Consider the following 24,520-nt stretch of genomic DNA (forward strand, 5'->3'; position numbering starts at 1 on the left):
TATTAAAAGACATATCGAAAATTGCTAAAATATAATTTTTTAATTAAAATAAAATAGGGTTAATTATTTAAAATTTAATACAATGCAATAAATGAAATATAATATATAAATTTAATTTTAATATATTATTAATATAAAATAATTTTATACATCCATCAAATTAAACATGAATCTATTTACATTTGTAACAAATTTTCTAATTATCACTGTAACCTTTATATACGACGAGCAGCAAGAGAATCACTACTTCGAATATAGAAATGACATTCTTTCAGTTTTCCCTGGCTGGCATGAATCCACGTGGCCTATATATTTGAGAGGCACAGTCAGAGAGAGCAAGAGAGTCCACAAAAGCAAGAACTGGTGGTCCCACTCCGAATCCTGTAATGGATCCTGCATCTGACATCACCCAGCACCAGCAAGAAGGCTATGTTATGTAGCGAATAGGCTTGCTTATCTTGTTTTCTTTCTTTGTTTGGTTGCATTTATGTATGGCTTATTTACTGGCATGCAACCCCACCACTTCACACAAGCTTTTCTGCTCAGAAATCTTTCTTGATTCCAGAGCAGTTTCCAGAAATGCATGTTGCAGTAGTGTGAGAAGGAGTAGCGGCGGCTTTGTGTTGCAATGCACCACCACAAGTAGTACTTCTCAGTTATCTCGTGCAGATCAGAATTTGAGTCTGCAGCAGCAGATTGAGAACGCTGGTGAGAAGCTTAAGCAGCAACTCGAGTATTTGGTGTGTGAATATGGATGGAAGGTAAGGAGGCTTGTTGAGAATAAAGATGAGACAGGGAAAGCCGCTCTAATTCAGGCAGAAGCGTTCCATGAGCCTGTGGCTCTTTTTAATGACTTGTTCTTTCAATTCTTTAAGGTCAATCTTTTGCTTCTCTTATGATTTTTTTTTCTTTTTCAACCAGATACAAGAACTGATTATGTAAAATATTTTTTGTACTCATTCAATTGCATTAGTTTTTTTTACTATTCATTCAAATAGTTCTATTGATGTAGCTAGCGTTCCGTGCAAAACTGTTTTACGAATATCAAAATTAAATTCTAAAAGAAATCACTTCGTTAGTTCACTGTGAATTTGATGCATTTACAATATGCAAGTAGGCGGAAGTGCTTTCTGGGCTCATGTACAAGCTTAATAACTCACCTCCCAATAGGTAAATTTGTGAACATCTGAACTTCTAAAGAAAATAACAGAGAGAGAAATATCAAGAATTGACAATTGTTGTTTGTGTAGGTATGCTTGTTTGGTGGCTGAGGCAGCCACAGAAGATGCAGATTCACAAAAACAACTTGTAGGGGTCATAGATGTCACTGTCTTAAGAGACCGAGATGTGCTTCAACATCTTCCTGCTGAAGCACAAGAGTACCTTTACATATCAGGAATAGCAGTCTCCAAAACATTCAGGTAACTAAGTGAAATCTAATATAGACTTAGTTTATTTGGTTTTCGTTGTGCTGTTAAGTGTGTATTTACTAACTGGTTGTGCTGTTAAGTGTGTATTTATGAAACTAACTGGTGACTACAGGAGGAGGAAAATAGCTACTGCATTGTTGAAAGCGTGCGACAAGCTTTCCATTCTGTGGGGTCACGAGTTTCTTGCACTTCGGGCTTATGAAGAAGATCTTGGTGCACGCAAATTGTACACAAATGCAGGATACCATGTTGTGTCTAGAGATCCACCATGGACAAGTAATTGGATTGGACGAAAATGTCGTGTTCTTATGATTAAAAGAACTAGTTAGCTTAATGTATAAGTTTTGAGACATCTTACATCCAAACGAAACATCAAGATGAGCAAAGTATATCATAAGTACATAGTTTGTGATAGTATAACTATTTTGTAATTCTCATGCTGTCAAAATATGCTTTTCAAGTGAGAAGCCTCAAACTTTTAGCAAACCCTTTTACTAAAATTCGTATGCAATAAACTAAACAACAGGGGAAAGTGCGTAACAGCAGAGATGAACTGTTTTTACATACTAACACAAGCACCCCAAAAATGAAAATGAAATAAAACAAATAAAATCCAGGTAAAAGACTTGACTGATTTCCCTAATAAAGCATCTTATATCACACACCCAAAAAAAAAAAGAGATCTTACCATTTACAAACAGCAAGGGAATGACACACTCCAAACACTAGAATACATAAAAACAGCAGCATACCATATGCTGCTTATTCACATCTATATACCTTGCACCATACATGGATACACAGAAATACTGAAACTGCAAGCAAACAGAGCTTATGTCTCCACAATGATTTTTCCAGTAGCATGGCCATCAATGCTCTTAGCCCAAGCATCTTCAGCTTTGCTCAAAGGAAACCTAGAGTCAATAACAGTCTTGATTTTCCCATCCTTCACTAACTGAACCATATGCTCCAGGCCCTCCCGCTTGATAGTAACGAAGAATGGCACCAGCTGCTTCTTGGAAAAGGTAATTTTCTTCACAGCAAATGTCCACAAAGAACTCGCGCTAGGTGTCAAATCGATTACCTTCCCACTTTCAGTCAAATTAGGACTGAAAGTTGACCATGGTATTCCGGTTGTACAATGTATCACAGCATCATATTTCTTGCCTGATGGACTCTTTAGAGCTGCCCCCTCTGGCGTCTTGTAGTCAAGAACCTCATCAGCTCCTAAGCCCTTAACAAACTCGATGTTGCGAGCCCCACAAGTGGCTGTCACATGTGTGTTCCCTAGTTTTGCTAGTTGAACAGCATAATGACCTACACCACCCGAAGCAGCAGTTACCAATATGTTCTTTTGCTGGCCAGACCCATCAAGCTTGACTCCTGCAATTTCAGTGAGGGCATCACGAGCAGTGAGACCGGCAACAGGTAGAGCTGCTGCTTCAGCAGCCGAGACTTCTGCTGGTCTGATAGCAGTTAAGCTCTCACTAGCAACGGCATACTCTGCTAATCCACCTCCATACTGCCATTCAAAACAAACAACACATAAAATAGATATTGGAAATATTATCCTAGGGTATGTTGGACAACGATCTAAACTTGGAAAATTTACAGGTTTCAGAAAGTTAAATTATACTCTTCCATCTAGGGGCTATCATTTATTAGTTTACGGGAGGAAAACTAGAACAAAAATGGGGAAAGGTGATCTTCAGATTGTGTCACAAAATCAACCTCTCTATTAGGGTTAAGGCCACATACATAAAACCCTCTCCAACCCCACAATTGTCAGAGCTTGGGGCACTGGGGGTACCCGTTTTATTCTCATGTGTTCCAAAAAGTATCACATGTTTTCTTAGCAGACGTGTTTTATATAATATAGAGAGAAGTATGAGACTATTGTCTTACATCACAGCTATTTAGAACTGCTTCACTGAATTAGTGAATTGCAATTTGTTTGTGTTCACCCCCTACTTTCTTACCTTTTTCCACCTAATTCTTAAAATTTGAATGATTTACTGTGTCTATCCCGAAAACCTAGAATCAAGCATACATTCCAAACACTGGGCTCAAGTGTATGCTCATATTCCCTAGTTAACAGATTATCAAAAAAACAAGGAGAAGGCCCAAGTTCACGGAGCTTGGAGAAGGAAGATCAAATAGAGGAAGATAGATATCCAAAAGGAGGGCATGGCAGTCATGAGGAACACAGAAGAGAAATTAAGGTGGAATGGTGGGTGTGCTGTATTCATGATGCAAATCGAAGAAGATATGCTTTAGGGGGATACTTGTCGAATGGAAAAGGGCTGCTTTACATGATAGGTGATTATGAAGATTCAAACTCAGAAAAATGGTGGAAATGATGGCATTGGAATGGGTATTTCAGTATGCTTTGGAGTTGTTGAATACAATGGAATATTTGAAACATCTTTTATAATTTCATCCAACTTACTACAACTGTCATGGATATAAGGAAATGATGAAGCAGCATCAGAACAAAGATTCAGCTGCAACTATGTTTTAAAGAGAAAAAAGAATGGTTCAGAGACAGAGAGAAAACACGCAGAAAAAAGAAGGATTTTGCTCTGTTCAGCTTCTTGTGTGTTGAGATAGCACTGGAGACCCGAGAAGCTAGCTGTTGTTTTCTTGAATTGAATTGTGGCATAGGGTTAGAACTTAGAAGGCTAATAGAAGAGATATCTATGTGGATATATTAGTGTGGATTCTGTTGTTTTCTTTTATTCCTGCTGCACCTTCAGAGTGTAGCTAGTAACCATTTGAAATTATAAGAAATTGAAAAAGAAAGTCCATTTAACCCTATCTATCTCTCTTTTCTCTTCTACTTGATAGAAGTGTTGCCATTTGTGAACAACAATGTATATATAATCAAGCTTACAATTTTAACCCCCTAGCTAGAGTAGACAGTAGACAGAAATCACCGGAACTTTAATCGAAAGCAATTAACAAGTGAAAGATAGAGAAAGTTACATCATGACCGAGTTTAGCAATGACTTTGTCTCCAACTTTAAAATCTTTAACTTGTGGTCCAACCTCTACAACCTCTCCTGCAACATCAGTACCTGATTGCAGCAACATTAAACACGAATTGTCAAATAAATAAACCAGAACACTGCGGATTAGAGGTAAATAGAGAAGAAGATTTAGCATTAGCATAATTACAGGGTATGTGGGGAAACTTTCTCGGTAAGAAAAGAGGGCGAAGCATGCCCTTTTGAATCTTCCAATCAACAGGGTTAATGCTAGTTGCTTCCAGTTTCAGTAAAACCTCACCGCTCTTCGGAGTAGGAACCGGAACTTCAACATGCTGCTTACAAATTACAATCGTTTCTCACTCCCGAATCAAAATCAAACAACTTCAATTTGGATTGAAACGACCATCAAGTTTTAATTTTGATTAAAAAAAAAACAAAGACGAGGGAGGTACCTTCAAACCGGCGGCACCGCCGCCGTAGGAATCGTACTGGAGAGCTCGCATAAGCTTGGTGGCCTTATCGGAGAGGGATGTCAACGACGACATTCACTATCACGTCGCAACCAAATTCAATTCAATCCAAATGCTGTCACTGTTTTGAGGTAGAAGACGTGTTTGGAAAGATAGTATAATATCTGTCAGATTTGTTTGCTTTTATATAAAAATGAAATTTGAAAATTCCATGGTAATTAATTCACGAATTTTCAATGAAATAAATATCATATACATTAATTTCCACGTGGCATACATGCCTACCACATAATATCTTTGCAATCGTTGCAAATATGCAAGTCACATCTGATAAACTTGAATTGCATTGTAAATATTGAAATCACGTCACAAATATTGACGAATTCTTTTAAAAGTAATAAATAATCTTCTTAAGAAAGAAATTGTCTCCCTGTTTGATCATCCACTGATTTCCAATTGCCTAATAAAAAAATATCTGTCCATTTTATGCTAGAATCAAATATTTATTTTATTTTATTGGAGTTGAAAATGTGAACATTTGTTTTGTTAAAATGAATAATGAATGATATAAATACTATTATGTTCTATTTTTTCTTCTGTGTTGTATTAGTCAATTTTATTACTGTTAATTATCATTATTGAGTTGTAAGGTCACGTTATCTCAAATTGGGTTCTGAATAGTGAAAAGTGAAAGCCCTTGTCTTGTGTTGTGGTTTTCTAAAATTGAGTGTTGTATTCTCCAATTTCCGGTTTCTTCGATAATTGTTTCTTCGTTTTGCCGATTCTGAAGAACGGGAGCTACTGCCATGGCCACCACAGCTCTGCGGTGGCAACCTCTGCTACCGCCCAACACGAACCTGCAGCGCCGCCATCGCCAAATTGTAACCTTCAAAGTCGAAGCCTTTCGCCGGAGCGACATGGACAGCTTCGCGAAGCGTATGGCTTCCGGGGAAGCATGGAAGGACGCGTGGCGAGGCGCCAACGACGGCATGGAGCGCTTCATCTTCGAAGCGAAGAAAACCGCTGAGCGCCTCGACCGCCGCTACGCCCTCTCCAACCGCCTCTCCTCGGTGGCCAGGGCTGCCGCTGACCGAGCACGTGAGATTGATCGCGACTTCGAGATTAGCCTCCGATGGCGCAACTTCACCATGGATTTCAGAAGAAATTGGCCTCAGGTCTTTTCATTATTTCCCTTCTTTTGTGCATTGATGATCTTAGTTATGTGGTGGTTACTGGTTCGGTATCTTATATTCTTAGGGTTTATGTTATTTTGTGCGTGTGTGTGTGGTTCAGTACAGGGTGCAGCTCAATAAATTTCTGGATAGTCCAGTGGGAAAGGGCGTCGTGGTAAGTATATCACTCAAATTCAAAATTTTTATTTCTGGGTTAAGATGCTAGATAGGAATATTTCATGTAGATTTATTTACAAAGGCCATGTGAAATGCGAGATTTAACTTGAGCATTAAACCATACATTAGGTTCCAAAAATTGAGTCCCATAGAATTCATTGTAAACATTTTCTCCATTAATGCTGCCATAACCTGTGAATCTAATTAACTTTACTTTCTCCAAAGGGCACACTGGATCTAATCACTTTATTTGATCTTACTTTGAAGATATGTAAGCTTTAGTTATTATTTTTATTCTACAAAAAGGAAGAAAAAACCCTTTGAATCATGCTTAAGTGTGCACCAACTCGTCTAAGTATACATGTGATTTTTTAGTTCAGTTTCTCGACCTTGATCTGACTGGTCAATTCCCCCTTTCAGACAACTTTCTTCATCTGGTTTGCATTGTCTGGTTGGCTTTTTCGAATCTTGATTATTGCAACATGGGTACTTCCATTTGCTGGTCCTCTTCTCATAGGGACATTGGCTAACAATTTAGCTATTCAGGTATGAGGAATCATTGCCTTTCAATTTTTAATGCGTTCAAGCATGTGCATAACTTCTGAATTGTGCTGTTTAGAGTAGTGTACATCACTTCAATAGCAGTTATGACTTGTGGCCATGACCAGGTAGGTGAAATTCTCTTTAGGAAAGAAGGCGTGCAAACAATAAGTACACCAAAAATAATTTAACATGATGGCCTCATTGACAACCTGTAGACTCTGAACTGGGCAAGCTTGTTTTAACTGCGACCAAGAAAACTTCTGTGTTCAATGAAATAACTTTTTTTCCCTTGAATCATCTGTACTATGTTTTCATTTTTACTTGATGTTTAAATGTTCATGCATTTATACTTGAGCTGCATTTGTTAAATTATTTTTGCAACTTAGCACTCAGTTAATTCTCACCATGCTGGCAGTTGCCATCGACGTTAAACACATTGGATCAAATTATTTGGACTTGTTATTTATGTGGCACATAGCTCAAGTTGCTCTAGTGGTCTAAAGTCACGATCATTTCAATTATAATGTTTTATGCACTTTATAGGCTCAAAATGTTGTTAAATCTGTATAGGGAAATTGTCCAGCTTGTAAGATGCAATTTGTTGGTCTTAAGAGCCAAATAATTCGATGTACAAGCTGTGGCAACATTGTGTGGCAACCTAAAGGGGATTTCTCTTCAAGAGATGGTAAAAGAACCTCTGCATCTAAGTCAGACCCTGAGATTATTGATGTTGATTTTGAGGAGAAATGAAGACATGTAGGAGTTGGTGAATATCACTATGGATTTGACTTTGCAAACATAATGTGATCAGCTTCAATTCATTAATTATGTTTCCGGTTTCTTTATAATTGGAGTTTGTTCTTATATATTTGCTGTACAAGTGTTTGTAGTGTTAGTTGTATGCACTTGTAAATTTTTCCTTGTACGATGAAACCTGAGATCGGAAAGAAGAAACCAAACACTAAAAGAAAATTGGAAGACAAATGAAAAAGTAACAGCCAGTTTCCGGTGCAAACAGTTTTCTGGGGCCACATCAATTTGTGAACGTTGTCGGCAGATAGCATCAATTTTGCAGCAAGATGTTTGGGCAAACATAATATTACCATCATCAAGAAGCATGTCATTACTTAACAGACTTTAGGATTATGCTTTGAAATGGACAAAGGGGAATGCCCCTTGCATGTTGACTATTTTGAATGTTCAAAGATCTCTGATTCCAAATAATTATATTTTTACTAAATTTGGTCCTTTAATTGTCATGTTTCCGATTTTGCGGGTTGCGTCTCTTTATTACGAAAACGTATTCTATTTGCAAGGTCTTTTCCTTCAACGAAGTAACATCACAGAATTAGAAGTTAAAATCGTATCTTTGTCTAGAGTAAGTTGGTGTGAATGGACTTGGATTCCAAATGAGTCTTCCGATAGGGAGGGAGGTGGGCTGGAATGGGGAATAATTTGCCCATCCAAACCAGAAACCGAAGCAGCCCCGATTCATCCGTAGACTGTACCACTGTGGTCATAAAAATGGCCGAAAGCTCAATCTACAATATGGAAAAACGTTATAATGCTCTCCTAATACCTTACTTCTGTGTTTTCCCCAGGACTATACTCAATTGCTCAGGTTTTGCCATATATAAAATGTCTCTGATTTAAGTGTACACAGTGAAGAACAATCATTTCATTATATAGCAATTTGTTCTAAGGACCATGATTATACAGTTCGTAAACAAAAGGTACAAGTATGACTTCCCCCGCTCTTTTCTCCTCCTATGTACATTGGAGAATGGAACAATTCACCACTACACTAGTCAGCCATATCGGACAACTCTAAGATGATGAATCCTTCTACTTCTAGTGTACATTCTTTGACAATTACACAATTGCAATTACATTGTTAGAGGCATTAACAGCAAGTACGGATGAATGATTGAGAGCAATGCTCGTATCAGCATGTGCCACATTCACAAAGCAGTGATTTGATGCAGTTACATCTCTAGCCTTGCATTTATTTAGAAACTAGAAGGTGTGCGCTTCTGTATAATCCTTCTAGCCTTGCTTGAGAAGTTTCTCACCATTACCTTGTCAGAGAATGTCAAGGGAACTTCTTCCTCAACAGTCTCTCTCCTATCAAACCAGCCAGTAGAACCACTCTCGTACTTTGAGGTGCCTGTGCCTGATGCATCCGAGTAGTTGGGGTCTTCTGGTATATCTCGATACAAATGTTTCAATATAAAAAGAGCAGTGTCATAATCCCGCCAATAGTTTCTGTACAGAGCAAAAAAAATGGTTCAGTTATCAGTTATAAGAATAACACCACAAAATCCATGATATTTCTGTCAAATCATTCATTCTCTTTCTAGTAATAAAATAATAGACACTGAAGCTCCAAAACATATATTAACCATGTCTTTCCCGCTGCAGAGAAGACCCTTATGATTAGGCACATCAATTCTAAATCTAATCTATGCTATGTTTAAGGAAGAGAATCAACTCATCACCACATTGGATCTGATTTTAAAATAGATTGTTCTGTGTATTGTCCCGGTATATATAACGTGGCAATTGAGCCACTGGCCATGTAATTGGCTCAAGGGACATAAGAAAAAATGCAATATGTTATTGTTTTACATAAATTTTAAACATATCTTTATGAATTTCATGTTCATGTACTGTCAATGTAAAAGAATTTTACACAGACAACCAATCGTGTATTGCCATGTCAGCAAAAATAACTAATTTCCAAACCCACTACTTAAAAAGTCATCTAAACTTGCATCAAAATTATACTTATCAAAATTACACAGACAACCAATAGTGTATTATGTTAACAACTAGAGAACAAATTAAACAAATCACAAAGATATTCTAAGCAAACTCCAATTACAAGTCTACAGAGGATCAGATGTATGTAGCCTAACATAAGCAAAGAGGTTGTTTATGTTATTAGAATCCATGGCCACCAGACAAGAAATAAGAATTGTTATATATATATATAACTTAACAATTAAAATAATCACCCAGTTGCTTCATTTTATTCACTTCCAATGACTACAATCTTGATAGTATGATAATTACACAAATTCTAAATGAAGCACTTACGTATGTGATCCAATGGCTTGCAGATATGGATGCTCGAATGTCTTATCCTGTATATCAAACAGAAAATCAAATGAATAAAGAAAAAGAATTTGAATGAGTTAATTTTGGAGCAGCAAATTTTGCAGAAATCAGTTATGTATGATCTTGGTTTGCACAAGACTTCTGACACTGGAGTAGTGGGTCAACAATAGCAGTAGCAGATTGTTAGTTTGGAACAACTCCATACCTGTAGCATGTGATCAATTCGTCCGTCCTTGCTTCCTGTCAACCTCTCCATCATCAAAGACCCATATGATGGCTCTTCCTCCACTTCTGGATTTTCATCTGCAATACAGGAGCCAAGAAAAAATTGTCACAATTATGTTATAGCATTAATCAAGAATAAATGATTTAATAACCACGAGACCAATAAAGTTGCAAAATCAGAGTCAAACTATCAAACACAACATGTTTGGTATTGTTATATTATTTTCAGTTTACATTCTACAATAAAGACTATAGATGAGGACCATAAATATCTGCATTAAGAACAGAAGCAAGATTTAATTTGAACTCAAGTAGTCAAGTTTTATAACTTGTTAAAGCTGAAATCAGCTTGCAATGCTTTTTACAGTTATTGTGGAATTTCGCACATTCCCATTAGGTTATAAAAATCTAAATGTTCATAGATATAGCCATCACATGACTTTAAAGTTCAACATTTCTTTTGGTGAAATAATATTTACCAAAAAGTCAGCGAATGAAACTTACTCCCACAAGACTGACTACCATGTCTGTGGCATGGTTATTAGTTATCACAACCCTGGCAAAAGGAACTAAGAAAAGCCACTTCTAAATAAAATGCAAATGGGAAAAGCTGTAAGATTACAAAAATCCATTTTAACAGCTACTATATCAACAGTCTTAAAAACAACCTTATTATATGAAATCGGAAAACATTAGCTCATAAAAATGAAGTTATCAAATGAAAAGGATCCTGAAAGACAATATTACCTTCTTGGTTGTCCATGCTTGTCGATTGACAAACTGTGAGGACCTTAACCTGCTCGAAAATCATGAATAACAATCATTTTACAAAGCTAAACAATATGTTTTCTGTTCAATCTAGCAGAACCATCATAATTGATGAATTACATAATTTATTTTATGTCCTAAAATAATATTAAGCTTCAAATTGTCTATATTGAGCTGCATTTGTAACAAACCTGCATACACTTTAGCTTACTAGTATATTCTCCCAATATGAATTGTCGACCAACCCATGAACCAAACTCTAAGCTAGCAAGTTTACAAAGCAATCAAAACTCATAAATTTCACATTCGAAACTTAGAAAACCACTATGGTAGCTGCAATCTTCGTAGTTATTATTAACATCTCTGCTTAGGTGGTCCTATATTTCGTGAACATTACTCCAAATGTGTTCTCCTTCACTTTCTTTCTCCCTTTAGGATTCCAATAAGGGTAGCAGATATTAGTAACATACATTGCTTTATGGTCAGCCTTTGACTCCTAATCCAAAATCCCAATAAAGGAACTCACCCCAACAGAAATACGAGGACAGAACCTAATTGCATTATGTTTCTTAAAACTTTTCACGCTGATTTGGCCAACAGAGGAATATCTAATTATTATTCTTTTTTTTTTTTCAAAAAATGTACTTCTCTCTGATAAAGCCTCTTGCTTTTAACCAAAAAAGTGGTCAAGGTGACAAGTAATCTTAACCACTGGACATCAGTTTAAATATTAGGGAAGCAACTCTTTATATGGAAATTATATAATTCATACCCCCATGGTTAAACAAAAATTAACTCCACGAGTGTTTCAAATGAATTCAGAGACAAAAATGAAAACTGCACATTTTCTGTGCACAATGCACATGAAACATGAAAAGCTAGGGAAAATAATAGAAAAAAAGATTAAAAAATGGATATTATAGAAGGGGAAAATGTAACAGGGAGAAAGGATGATATGAAATGAATAAATAATCGTAATTCTTAGTCATCTAGCCTAATCTGTATGCCATCCCTCCACTTGGTTATTCTTATAGAAAAGATGCTCACCGTTGCAGAATTCAGATAATTCTTCACTGCTTGAGTGCGAACTGCCAAATCTTCAGTAAATTCCTACACCAAGATTGAGGGGATTATTTGAGACAAATACAGTGGTCCAGTGCATTCACATGGTACAAGCATCTATACTGCCTTACCTGAAATCCAATATGCAACCTTCTTCCTCCTTTGTGATATGGAATCAAAACAGGACGTTTGCCAATGTATTCTTTACAGACAAGTGGTTCTATCCTGCAGTGATATTTTTTTGGGGGGATAAAAATAGCATTTATGATGTCATATATTTTTCTAAATCCTCAGATAGAATATTAAAGTAATATATTTTGGAAAGAAAATTAGTAAAATAATGTTGAATCGGTATTAACAATCCCACAAGCCAGTGTGCAAGTAGCAAGACAAAGGTCCTCACATCCATGTTCAAACAATGTGGAGCAGTTTGTTAGATATATACCTTTTTTCCCACCCTAATATAATACCCCTCTTGTTGCAAAATCTATATATTAAAGTGATGTTCCAAATTCAAATAGCAGCAACGGGATTTAGCAAATACATAGAATTTGAGCATAATTAAGGGATTATTTAAAAACAACTGGCGGCAAGAAATAAAAAAGCCTACTAGGGAATTTCATTGGGGATGAAAATATAACAAACCTGTATGCAACTGGATCGTAGGGGTGAAAAATGTTGAACATCTGACGACAAGCTGGCATTTCTTCGATTATATTTTCCTGCTCCCAATATTCTTGACCTCTGCCTAGAATGATGAGGAAAGAGTTTTGTCTTAATTTACATCAATACAATTGAAGCTTGTATGTTTATAGGTGACTAGCACTTATCCAATAAAGTAATATGGTTTGATATTCCCAACTTCCTATTTCCAACTTAATCTAATAGTGTCAAATGAATTTGAATGAAAGAAAGTTTTAGAAGAAACATGGTCAAAGCAGGGGAGCCCAATGAACAAGATCTGAACCAATGGAGATTAGGAAGGATAGTACGTGCAGTCTTATTTCCACAAGCAGAGAAACTCAACTTGTGAGCTCTAAGTCACAAGGCAGAAACCTTTTGCACTAAGGCTAACCCTCAATTTGCATACTCCTTATATGGTCTCTAAATCATACTTCCATTACAAATGGTTCATCAATGTGGAAACAGAGCAATATAGTATAAAATGTGCACTATTGTAAAAGGAACTTCAAGACTAGAAATAAAATTTCTACATTCTATGGTGGCTATAAAGTTCTGGCAACACTTAAAAATTGTAGCCAAAATTAAGGTCACATTTTTTTATTATTGCCAATGCTTTTTAATTTGGAAAAAAAAAGTGTGACCTTAATTTTAGCAATACTTTTTTAAGTGTTGACAAAGTTTCATAGCCATCATAATTATAGCCACTATAGAATTCACACCATTTATGTATATACATGCTCAAAACTTATTACCATTGCCAATTCGGATATTACGGAGAGAAAGAAATACACCAAGAGGGGATCCAACAGCGAAGAAGGTGTCAACCTGCCATACAAGCAGTAATAATCATATTATCAACGAGATATAACTCATATTTTAAATGGAAATTAGCAAGCACCCATCTTTTTTTCATTGGATATGTTTAAAATACTAAAGGGAAACATACATCACAGTAGAAAATACTGAAGAGATTATATACCTGAAACAAAGGTTTTTATTTGTTACCATACCTTGAAATGAAGCTTTGTGTACTTGATATATGGGGTATAACTCTTTGATTCATCTTGTGGCGTAGATAACCCTTCAGGTAACTGTTGCACTGCCATATTGACATAAGCATCTTTAACTATTTTGCGTTATATATTGAAATTCAAAGAGAACAAAGAAAACACTTTAAGCTGTTCAAGCACAAGCTAGTAACTACCAGGTTGCAACTCTTCAATATGCCCTGCACCTCGTGATTCCATTTTGACTAGAGAGGCTCTCAATGAATCAATCTAAACAACGAAATTACAAGTTATTACCATACTAATTCAAGAACATTCCATTGATTTTATAAGTCTAAAAGTAAGTAAGCCATGTATGTAGTATATATGCACACACCAAACCCAGCCTCCATCTTACAGTTCAAGCTCTCATACCAGTATAAACATGTATCACAGACCAATTCAGAAATTCAACCCACTAGGAGTAATAGACCAAAAATAGGCACAGTGAAACACAGCTAAGGACTAAATCTTTACAGGGTAACAAACCAGGCGATAATGAAGTTCTTAATAATTCCAGGTTTTATTCAAGAAATGGCAGAGATTTTACAATTCAAGACAATACCTCTCAAGTTAATGCCATCTTAGCGAATTCAAAACTAAGTATTGAACAATAACTTCATATCCACACGTTATTAGACTAAAATAACTCCCAAACCATAGTTACTAAGCCAAACCCACCATTCCATGGGACATATTGACATACTAACAAGACACTAACAATTCATAAGCACACACAGGACGCAATCAAACTCATAACCATAAGTGTAAAAAGAACTTAACATTGCCACTTCTCTGGGTGTGTGGAAAAGAAGGGGGTATGGGGGGAGGGTGAGGTAGCCAACCTAAAATTTACAATGGACTGAGTGTTTGCTTTCTCCATAGAAACACCTTTAATAGGATGAGGTGTCAGAGAAAACAAACCATTATGGGCAAGCAAATAACAGCTTATGATAATGGTACTGCAATTGACATGATTAATTGATTGATTGTCATGAATTAACGATTCATCTTGAAGGGAAGTAAGTAAAGGATAAACAGCAGGGGTGCTTCTGTATCTTATGGCTTCTTAGATTCCCTGACTATCTTGAAAGGGGGAAGTTTCCAGAAAAGAACATTAAAAATGAAAAATTACAAATAAAGGAACAGGTAGAACCTGAAAACTAACCTCTTTCATGAGCTTCTTGATTACTTCATCTTTGTTCTCTGTACCCTGGCATTCTTCCTCAGACAATCTCTTTGCCAATAGCCCAACATTCGCGCTCTCAGACTTATCCAACCCATTGAATGTCTCCGAAGGCATGTCACTAGAATAAGAAAGGAACTCAGAAACATCTCCCTCATTACTTGGTTTAGGAGCATCAGTTTCAGCAGCGATGTGTTCACTTGATGAGGCAGGAACTGAAACTAACGATTCCTCTGAATTTTCTTTCTCTACTTCGGGAATGATCTGCTGCATACTGTTCTTTTCATTGGAGGGGTTCACTGTGTTCAAAGTGTCGTCCTTATTAATTGATGAATGGTGAAAATGACTGTCTTGCTCATCAGGAAGTGATTCCCCGTTTTTAGCATGCTCCTTGAACATCCAATCCATTGGAAAAGGGCAGGACAGATTATTTTGATGGCAGAGGATATCATATGAAAGGACACTTCCCAGAGAATGTCCATATAAAGAAATCTACAGAAAAATCAGCCAAAAATAGATAATTATATATATTGAAAATGCATAGAGGACAAATGAAGCAAACTTCCTCATAGTGTACCTTTCCATCATATCCAGGATTCCTCTTGAGAAACTTCAGATATAATCGATTCAGTTGGTTAGATACCTATAGAATGGTTTCACAATCAAGGGTTCTGTTACAAAAATCTTCCAAACAAACCATCCAAATCAAGAAGGAAACAAGAATGTTACTTTCCATCTGAAATTTTTGAAATTAGATAAATCTGTTGTGCTGTCACGTGAAATTAAAAAAAAAAATGCATCATGTTTCCACTTGTATGTTTGACAGTGCTGTTTTTGCAATTACCAAAACAGCTCTGAGAACAACAAGAGGCTCATAGAAGTAATCCTCTCTAAAGTTCTTCAAAAATGGAGTTTATGGTTTGTTGATTCAAGGGGATATTAAAGCAGAAACCATATAATATCATAAATGCCCCTAGGATCAGAAAAATACAAAAATACCTTCTTTACCAATTCTAATAGACCTAAGTGATTGTGAGAAAGTAAGTTATTGGGCTATTGCAGTCAATTGAAAATAAAACAGTAAGATTTGATCTTTAAATGGGGAAAAAGTAGGAAAAAGTTGAAATAACGAGATCTGATCATTTTTAAAGATTTAAAAGACAATGTAGGTATGCATGTCTATATGTGCACACATACATACCGAGTCAATTATGTCTTGACAGTATATTGGGCTCATGTAGTATAAAACATCATGAACAGTAGCACTCAGCATAACACGCAAGCCGCGAACCCCATCGAGAGTTATTTTCTCAACAGCTGTTTCACCACTAAGCTTCAAACCTTTTCTCCACTAGATAACATGAATTCATGAATAAATATAGCAAAATAAAATGAAAGATTATGATTAACATAAACAATCACAATGATTAAAAGCATTGAGGCCTCCGTAAAATTTGCAATGTGCTCTTTGTACACAGATTTGTAGAAGAACCCGTAAGATTTCAACTTATATATTTCTCTTTGCCTGTAAACATGCTACAAGCTTTGGTTCTGTCTAGAAAAATGGCCTCTCTTTCATGTTCAACTTATATTTCAAGGGAATTTCTCATTCTGACGTTCAGGATAGATTGTGCAGGTTGCTCACACATATTAGGAGAACAACCCCCCCCCCCCCCCCCAACAGCCAAAAAAAATAAAAATAAAACCACACACCTACACACATAAAAATACAGCAGATTTTGCGAATTTGCCAAGTTTGGAACTTGACTCTAGTCTATCCAAAGTAATTCCAGCTTTGATTACATATGCTGTATAAATTGCAAAAGATACTTTGAATCCATAACATCAGAACATCACGTAACTCCACAAAAACAAAATCAAAGAGCAAGCCTAAACACTCATCAAACAGAGCAAGTGAAATGGACAACATTTCCACACTGTTGCAGAGATCACCAGGAAGATTATGGGATTTCATGCAAGTTCCTAACTATGTGGTACAGCCATACAGGTCATACAAGCCAGGAAATAGTTCTTCGATTCACAATACAAGTCTCAATTCGGTTTAATATGGATTAGCATAGTATCTATGTCAGTTTCGACCATTTTTGCAACATGCAGTCCAATGGATAATCAAGATGAGAAAGAGCTTAACTTTGTATATAAGGAAAATAATGATAAAAGCCTCAAAATAATAATAATAATAATAATAATAATAATAATGAAATAAAATAAAAAAACAGGAAATCTCATATAAGGCTCAGAACACAAAAATGAGAACATGTGAGATACCTGGCATGGTATAAAGAGGACCCTTTGAGTGCCACGTTGGTGATGAGTAAGATGCTGTTCTGCAAGCCTTGCTGTAATATGCCGAAAATTTGCCACATCATCAACCAAATTAGATTTTTCCAGCCTTTGACCAATCCCATGAACCATAAATACCAAGTGTCGAACAGGGACCTACAAACAATTATTATCATACAGTTGATATGAAGCAAACCAATTATGACCAGGGGAAGGCGCATTATATGATCAAATCCAATTCCAAAGGGAAATAAAACTAAGTTTCCAAGTTTTAGCAGATTGGTATGGAGCTCTAGAGACTGACAAGAACACAAAGAGCTAACTGAAAGGGAGAAGAAAAGTATGACGATGAACACAATATAAATGTAGGCTATACCTGTGAGCAGTAATCATCCATCTCCTCCTCCTTCTGTTGCCGTAATTCATCCTGTTAAAATTTGTAAGTTAATAACAATAGAACTGATTTCTATTTGTATGCTTCCAGAAAGAAGAGCCTTGAAGTTTATTCAACAATTAACTGATAATTATCCACAATATTATAATCGCAATCAACTTACTAAAATTTACGATATGAATTGCCATGTGTTGAATATGATACAGTTTCTTATTTTCTACAACAAATCATGCATTAAAGAATAACCAAGAAATAATGGCATCCCTGACATAGCTACAGCAAGATTTATATATCAACATAAGCACGCCTCTGTAATCACAATAATTGAGAAGATAAAATTCCAAGGCAAACTTGCTATCCATAAGGGAAAAGAAACAGGAGCGGGGTGAGTTTAGACATGATTAATGACAAGGAGCACTGACGTCATTTAATCTATGTAACCAATCCCACCTAGTAGGACAAGGCTCTGTTGTTGTATCTTATGGAAAGATTGAGGAGCTTTTTTGTGACAAAATGGTTATATATAACTATTAGTACCTATATGCATTCTAGTAGTAAGACCCCCCCCCCCCCCTCCACACACAAAAAAAAAAGAAGAAAAAAACCTGGGTTGGTTTTGCTGAATCTGACGGCGAGTAACCACGTCTTAGTTTGATTGCATTTCTGCTAAAACTAACAAAACTAGAAAAGCCAGAAGCATCGACACTTAGCCAGGCATCCCAGGTATCATCTTCTCCTGTGAAAAGTGCATGCAGACCCTGCATGATTAACAACAATATAGAATGAAGCATCAGTCATTTACAATTTTAAAAATAAATAAATTCTCTATCTATAAAACAAAATAAATAAAACATATCATCCTTTTAGAGATATTCTACATACTGGTGTGGAGCCTTGCAAATCAACTCGAGCTGCAAATAGACCTGAAGGTTGAAATGTTCTACGATGCCAAACCTGTAGAAACCAATGAATCGTAAACCTTATACTCTGGGCGAAGGGAAGAACCCAAATTGAAGCCGATCACCCTCTAACCCCCCCCCCCCTTCTCTTTCTCACAACAACAAAACAAACAACACCCTTCCTTTCCTTCCTTCACACAAGTGTGATGCTAACATGTCCAGGATATGTATTTAGAATCTTCACGGAGTAAAGAGGTTTCCAAGTTTTTGTCGCACAGCTAATTTGTATGAGTACCTTTGTGAACTCCATGAAACTTACAAGATTAAGTGTTATCTCTGGCTGTTCTGTTTTCTTTATCTTTCAGGATCATAATAAATCCCTTGATCTTATAATCTTTTTTCTTGTACAACAATTTCCAATAAATGATAATAAAAAGAGACTAAAGAAACGGAAGTATAATAACAACCTTGGCGTTTTGTAAATAGATTGCAAAACATTGTATAAGGCGAGAAACAAAATTGTAAAAAGCAGAAGGTAATAACGTACTAAACTGGGATAAACAAGAAAAGCATATCAATTGGACAAAACCCTATCAAACAGCCTTCCAGAAACAATTTGAAAAGAACAATAAAATAAAAAAGGAGCAAGAGTTGCACATGGAAGATGATTTTGCAATTCACATTAGACCCACATGCACAGCTAAAGCCTTTTTAAAATTATGAATAGATTATTTGTTGGAAAACATTAACACAAACAGTTAGAATGACCTGAGTACGATAAGCAATCTCTAGTTGTTCAGCAACATCTTCACGAATTGGTAGCCAATCGAGCCCGCCTTTACGAGCAAACCAATGGCCTCTTAGAACACGTCTATTTTCTCCGTTCCAGTAAACTGGGAAACAATGTCTCTTTGTCAAATCCACCTGCATGGATTGAGAATCACATCCTCAGAAATCAGTTCTAGTTATTTTCAAGCAAGAGAAAAGTCATGTTCCCTCTTTTTTTTCATTCTCTTTCTTTCGATCAAAGAATAATATCCTAAGAGGAATAGAAGAACAATACAAAAAACACTGGAGGACCTCACACGAGTCCAAATATATATAGCTCCACTACTCAACATGTCCAAGAGGTAACATCCTCTAAAAAGATAATGAACTTTACATAAAGTAGGGCCAAACACTTAATCCTATCCCATAAAACTTGCTTGAGGAAATGCCCATTCTTTTATGTGCTTAATATAATTACTCACCAAAAATATCCTTAGAAGCAAGCAATATATAACAAGTGCTGATGAAAAATTTACGCCAAAAACACTTGATCCTTTCCTATCCTCTCTCTCCGCATTTAGAACCATGCATCAAAAACCAAATAATAAACGACATGCATCATGAAGACATGAAAGAACCTGTTTTTCTTGTGGGGAAAAAGGGTGAATTCAAACAAACATTGTATGTTTTCCAAATTTGTTTTCCATTTATTTTTAATCCACCTTCTAATAAAGTAAGATTAGAAAGCACTATGGTGTTTACCATAAATCACCCAAGAGTAGGAATGATATAGAAGCCACTTCTACCGCAAAACATTAAGGTTTTTCCATTAAAAACTCACCAAATTTCCTCATATTGTGCTACATAAATCTAGAAAGTTATCATTGAGACCATTATGAAAAGAAGACACAAAAAACAACAAAATACCTCATAGAGTCCTCCCTTTACAGGGACACCAACTCTCTCTTCCTCAATTTCAAAAAGTTGAAACGACTTTTTTCGCTCCAGCAAAGATTCATTGTGCTGCTTATCTAAATTTGCACTGGTACTTTGTCGCTGTCTTGGGCCTTCACTACATTCTGCATATTCTCTCCACCAACTAGAGAGTAACTCTTCCTCTCTCTACCAATGCATATACAACAAAGAATCTCATTATCTAGAAATCATCCCATCCATGATTCAAGTAAAAAAAAAAAGTAGAAGAAAAAGTAACCAACTATACATTTTATAAAATGACCTGCAAGAATGCTGCTTCAATTGCCAGAGAATCCCTCATGCCGAAACGAAAATAATCACTCTTCCCCACTATCTCTGTGCTCGGGACTGAGGCTGCCAACTCTGCAACGAGAGAGCAGGTGAGTGCAAGTACCAATGCTTCCACATTTTAATGAACAGACAAACAAACTCCGCAGCATATCAAAAGGAACAAGATTCTAAAATGTTGATGAGAATGACAGGAAGTTAATAAGTTAAATGATAATTTAGTGCCAATGCTTCCACATTTTAATTGAACAGACAAACAAACTCCGAAAGCATATCAAAAGAACAAGATTCAAAAATGTTGATACGAATCACAGGAAGTTAACGAGTTAAATGACAGTTTATGCATGCGTGCTTGGTTTTTCTCAACACGGTTCCTTTTCTTGTGCAACAATTCATCAAACACATCACTTCGTACTTACATATTCACTAAGTCATTAATACACTAAGGCCCTGCAAGCCATTTCTAGCAAAGTTCAATTTCAAAAGCAAAAGCAACATCAGAGTCTCATGCAAGTTAAAAGATCACACTGAAAAGTCTAAAACCCAAAGCCAAGCACGGCCCTGTTGATTTGTAGCTGAACAGTGAGTGAAATGGCCCATAGAGAAACAAATGAAAGAGAAGCATAGTGAAGTATGGATATCAAGATTGGCGAATTGAATGAAGAGAATAGATACCGTTGGGAGCGAGAGGGATCTTGCAGAAGTACCACCTAACGTCACCGCCATCGGAGGGGCTAGAAGTCTGAGCAAGATACTTGTGCCTTGCTTTTGAATGCTCGATCACGTCTTCAAGCCTCGCAATGTTGGAAGGCGTGTTCTTCAGCGAGTCAGGGTCAGGGCTGTTGCTACTTCCCTCAGCGCCGCGGCGGTGCTCTTCCGCTTCCGCCATCGCCCGCCGCCGAGGAAATCAGAACCGATTGACGGTGGAAGGTGTTGTATTGTTGTTGCGTTCGGTTGGAGTGAGCTACCAATTCTAAAATTGGAAGCGATTCTGTTTCTCTTCCTTTTTCTAATTCCTCTCTTTCTGCTTTGTAAATCAAAACTGAGAGAGAAAGAGAGAAGGGAAGGAGGGAGAATGACAGAGATGGCGTGCGTTGAATGTCAGGTGAATTTCATTTCATTCATCATTTCAAACATGCTATTTTCCATACACCAACAGCCAAACACCGGTGGCTCTACCCAAAATCAACACATTATTAGATTAAGAAAATGAATTTATTTTTTATGCAGGAAAATCATTTTAATGAGAATAATTACTTTTTATCTTTATTGATTGCGTATATAATTATATAAAAAAATAATTATAATTAACTTTTTTTATCAAAAATAGAGAAATTTAAACTGACAATTTAGTAAATAAATATGAGAAGATTATGCTATTTCAATTATAACTCGATGGTTAGTACATATTAACTATTAATACCCTATACATTAGTAAATGGCATTGCTCCTTCCATAAAGCTAATAGTTATATACATGTATTATATCAAATAATTTAATTAAATATATTGAAATCATATAACAATTTTTAGCTATCATCTTTATTTTTATGTTAATAGGTATTTTCGTGATTCATAAATTCTAGATCGAATATTTTACTTTCAATAATTTATTATTTTAAAAAATAATTGACGTGACTATCATAATACTATATGTTAAGCAAAAATAAATAGATCTCTATTTAAGTACTTGGTAAGTTATTTTGATAAGACACATAAATCTTTAATAAAAACGTCTTAAAACTACTAAATTATTGTGATAAGAATATTTTATTACACCTTATGTGAATGTCCACTTTTCATAAGATATAGTTTTTTAAGAATGAATGTATTTAACATAGTTTAAAAAAGTGTCATCATGTATGTATAAAATAGAGACTTAAGCCTCTAATACAATACACAATCAATAATCAATATCAATATTCTCTCTTATTCTCTTTTATCTCTTTTACATATGATCCTACTTATATATATATATATATATATATATATATATATATATATATATATATTACTTGTATTATATTCATCTATCTTATATTTGTATTTTTCTTAATTATTTATTTCACAACACGTTATCAGCACGAGACTCTCATTAAATTTTAGAAAGACTCAGGTAACAAATTTTCATTATGTCGAAATTCTCTCATCTTGAATTCAATGCTCTTGATATATCTGGAAATAACTATTTATCATGGATACTAGCTAGATGCTGAAATCCATCTTGATTCAATGGATCTTAGAGATACCATTGAGGGTGAAAATAATGCATCCCAGAAGGATAAAGCCAAAGCCATGAAGGCTGAGTTAGACTCACTTGCAAAACATGAAGTCTTTGGACCTGTAGTCCGTACACCAGAAGATATAAAACCTGTTGGATACCGATGGGTATTTGTGAAAAAACAAAATGAGAAAAATGAAATTATGCGCTAAAAAGCCCGACTTATGGCACAAAGTTTTTCACAAAGGCCCGGTATAGATTATGAAAAAATGTATTCCCCTGTAATAGATGCAATAACATTGCGTTATTTGGTCAGTTTATCTGCATATCATAAACTATATATGCATTTAATGGATGTGGTAACAGCTTACTTATACGGCTCATTAGATCGTGATATCTATATGAAAGTCCCTGAAAGACTAAATATATCTAAACCATCCAATGAATATTCACAAGGGTTATACTCAGTCAAATTGCAAAGATCTTTATATTGTCTAAAGCAATTTGGACGAATGTGGTATAATTGTCTTATTGAGTATCTGGTCAAAAATGGATTCAAGAATGATGATATCTGTCCATGTGTTTTCATAAAGAAATCTGCATCTGGGTTCATTATAATTGCTGTGTACGTTGATGATTTAAATATCATTGGAATTCCTGAAAAGATTCCAACAATTATAAAAACTCTAAAAGAGGAGTTTGAGATGAAAGATCTTGGAAAGACTAAATTTTGTCTCGGCCTGCAAATCAAGCATACAAAAAATAGGATCTTTATTCATCAAGCGACATACACAGAAAGGATATTGAAAAGATTTTATATGGATAAGGCACATTCCTTGAGTACCCCAATGATCGTAAGATCTTTGGATATGGAGAAGGATAAATTCAATCCTAAAGAAGAGAATGAAGATATCCTCTGAAGTACCATATCTTAGTCTCATTAGAGCGCTAATGTATCTTGCTAATAATACACGACCCGATATATCATTTGCTGTGAATTTACTAGTATGGTATAGTTCCTCTCCAACCAGAAGACATTGGAGTAAAATCAAGCAAATCTTTCGATATTTTCATGGAATGGTTGATATGGGATTGTTTTACCTATATGGATCCAAGTCACAACTAGTTGGCTATGCAGATACTGGATACTTGTCTGATCCACACAAAGAGAGATCTCAAACAGGATACCTGTTCACATATGGTGGTACAACTATATCATGAAGGTCCACGAAATAGACGATAGCAGCAACTTCCTCTAATCATGCTGAAATACTAGCGATACATGAAGTTAGTCGCGAGTGTTTTTGGCTCAGGAGTTTGATCCAATATATTATGTCATCATGTGGACTGATTGATCAGAAGATAGCTCCAACTATCATGTTTGAAGATAATACAGTATGTATTGCTCAACTTGAAGGAGGATACATCAAAGGTTATAGAACAAAGCATATTTCTCCTAAATTTTTCTTCACTTATGATCTTCAAAATTAATGGACAATTGATGTCCAACAGATCCGCTCAAGTGACAATCTGGCAGATTTATTTACAAAGTCACTCCCAAAATTCTCATTTGAAAGATTGGTACATGAGATTGGGATGCGCCGATTTCGAGACATCAACTGATGTCGACAAGAGGGGGAGACTGTACTCTTTTTTTCTTGATCAAGTTTTTTTTTCCCATTGAATTTTTCTTGACAAGGTTTTTAATGAGGCAGTCCCCATCACTAAAGGATATTGTACTCTTTTTCCTTCACTAAGGTTTTTTCCCACTGGATTTTTCTTTAGTAGGATTTTAACGA

At 35.8% G+C, this 24,520-nt stretch overlaps 4 protein-coding genes across 4 annotated transcripts; 2 read left to right on the forward strand and 2 right to left on the reverse strand.

The window, feature by feature from the left end:
* Positions 1 to 339: 339 nt before the first annotated feature.
* LOC130968210 (GCN5-related N-acetyltransferase 10, chloroplastic) lies at positions 340 to 1,891 on the forward strand. The gene is made up of 4 exons (XM_057893380.1): positions 340 to 875; positions 1,118 to 1,170; positions 1,251 to 1,421; positions 1,543 to 1,891. Exons 1-4 carry the CDS (start codon positions 492 to 494, stop codon positions 1,757 to 1,759), a joined length of 825 nt encoding a protein of 274 aa, XP_057749363.1. The 5' UTR covers positions 340 to 491; the 3' UTR covers positions 1,760 to 1,891.
* A 72-nt stretch (positions 1,892 to 1,963) lies between these two features.
* Positions 1,964 to 5,068, reverse strand: LOC130968209 (chloroplast envelope quinone oxidoreductase homolog). The gene is made up of 4 exons (XM_057893377.1): positions 4,873 to 5,068; positions 4,608 to 4,752; positions 4,416 to 4,507; positions 1,964 to 2,952 (listed from the first exon to the last, which is right to left on the reverse strand). Exons 1-4 carry the CDS (start codon positions 4,963 to 4,965, stop codon positions 2,263 to 2,265), a joined length of 1,020 nt encoding a protein of 339 aa, XP_057749360.1. The 5' UTR covers positions 4,966 to 5,068; the 3' UTR covers positions 1,964 to 2,262.
* Positions 5,069 to 5,391: 323 nt separating this feature from the next.
* Positions 5,392 to 8,029, forward strand: LOC130969672 (uncharacterized). Its single transcript, XM_057895516.1, has 4 exons — positions 5,392 to 6,065; positions 6,184 to 6,237; positions 6,660 to 6,785; positions 7,353 to 8,029. Exons 1-4 carry the CDS (start codon positions 5,697 to 5,699, stop codon positions 7,530 to 7,532), a joined length of 729 nt encoding a protein of 242 aa, XP_057751499.1. The 5' UTR covers positions 5,392 to 5,696; the 3' UTR covers positions 7,533 to 8,029.
* A 401-nt stretch (positions 8,030 to 8,430) lies between these two features.
* Positions 8,431 to 21,660, reverse strand: LOC130969670 (phospholipase SGR2). Its single transcript, XM_057895514.1, has 21 exons — positions 21,177 to 21,660; positions 20,476 to 20,576; positions 20,166 to 20,360; positions 19,239 to 19,394; positions 18,454 to 18,525; positions 18,177 to 18,329; positions 17,554 to 17,604; positions 17,163 to 17,333; positions 16,075 to 16,224; positions 15,451 to 15,516; positions 14,856 to 15,365; positions 13,846 to 13,918; positions 13,652 to 13,740; positions 13,394 to 13,466; positions 12,603 to 12,705; positions 12,089 to 12,182; positions 11,943 to 12,005; positions 10,875 to 10,923; positions 10,108 to 10,205; positions 9,882 to 9,928; positions 8,431 to 9,047 (listed from the first exon to the last, which is right to left on the reverse strand). The coding sequence occupies exons 1-21, from the start codon at positions 21,388 to 21,390 to the stop codon at positions 8,792 to 8,794; spliced, it is 2,784 nt and encodes a 927-aa protein (XP_057751497.1). The 5' UTR covers positions 21,391 to 21,660; the 3' UTR covers positions 8,431 to 8,791.
* Between the last annotated feature and the right edge of the window lie 2,860 nt (positions 21,661 to 24,520).

Source organism: Arachis stenosperma, chromosome 3, assembly GCF_014773155.1.
Source record: "Arachis stenosperma cultivar V10309 chromosome 3, arast.V10309.gnm1.PFL2, whole genome shotgun sequence".
In the NCBI taxonomy this organism is placed as follows: domain Eukaryota; kingdom Viridiplantae; phylum Streptophyta; class Magnoliopsida; order Fabales; family Fabaceae; genus Arachis; species Arachis stenosperma.

What these genes read in the sequence shown, in the direction of transcription:
- LOC130968210 (XM_057893380.1), top strand. Translation starts at nt 492, where the DNA reads ATGGCTTATTTACTGGCATGCAACCCCACCACTTCACACAAGCTTTTC. An exon ending in TGTTCTTTCAATTCTTTAAG is followed by an intron (nt 876 to 1,117) that starts GTCAATCTTTTG and finishes ATATGCAAGTAG; the next exon opens with GCGGAAGTGCTTTCTGGGCT. An exon ending in AATAACTCACCTCCCAATAG is followed by an intron (nt 1,171 to 1,250) that starts GTAAATTTGTGA and finishes TTGTTTGTGTAG; the next exon opens with GTATGCTTGTTTGGTGGCTG.
- LOC130968209 (XM_057893377.1), bottom strand. Translation starts at nt 4,965, where the DNA reads ATGTCGTCGTTGACATCCCTCTCCGATAAGGCCACCAAGCTTATGCGA. An exon ending in GCGGTGCCGCCGGTTTGAAG is followed by an intron (nt 4,753 to 4,872) that starts GTACCTCCCTCG and finishes ATTTGTAAGCAG; the next exon opens with CATGTTGAAGTTCCGGTTCC. An exon ending in TTGCTAAACTCGGTCATGAT is followed by an intron (nt 2,953 to 4,415) that starts GTAACTTTCTCT and finishes TTTGAATGGCAG; the next exon opens with TATGGAGGTGGATTAGCAGA.
- LOC130969672 (XM_057895516.1), top strand. Translation starts at nt 5,697, where the DNA reads ATGGCCACCACAGCTCTGCGGTGGCAACCTCTGCTACCGCCCAACACG. An exon ending in TCAGAAGAAATTGGCCTCAG is followed by an intron (nt 6,066 to 6,183) that starts GTCTTTTCATTA and finishes TGTGTGGTTCAG; the next exon opens with TACAGGGTGCAGCTCAATAA. An exon ending in CAGTGGGAAAGGGCGTCGTG is followed by an intron (nt 6,238 to 6,659) that starts GTAAGTATATCA and finishes TCCCCCTTTCAG; the next exon opens with ACAACTTTCTTCATCTGGTT.
- LOC130969670 (XM_057895514.1), bottom strand. Translation starts at nt 21,390, where the DNA reads ATGGCGGAAGCGGAAGAGCACCGCCGCGGCGCTGAGGGAAGTAGCAAC. An exon ending in TGGATGATTACTGCTCACAG is followed by an intron (nt 17,334 to 17,553) that starts GTATAGCCTACA and finishes AATTGTTTGTAG; the next exon opens with GTCCCTGTTCGACACTTGGT. An exon ending in GGTTGCATATTGGATTTCAG is followed by an intron (nt 12,006 to 12,088) that starts GTAAGGCAGTAT and finishes ATCTTGGTGTAG; the next exon opens with GAATTTACTGAAGATTTGGC.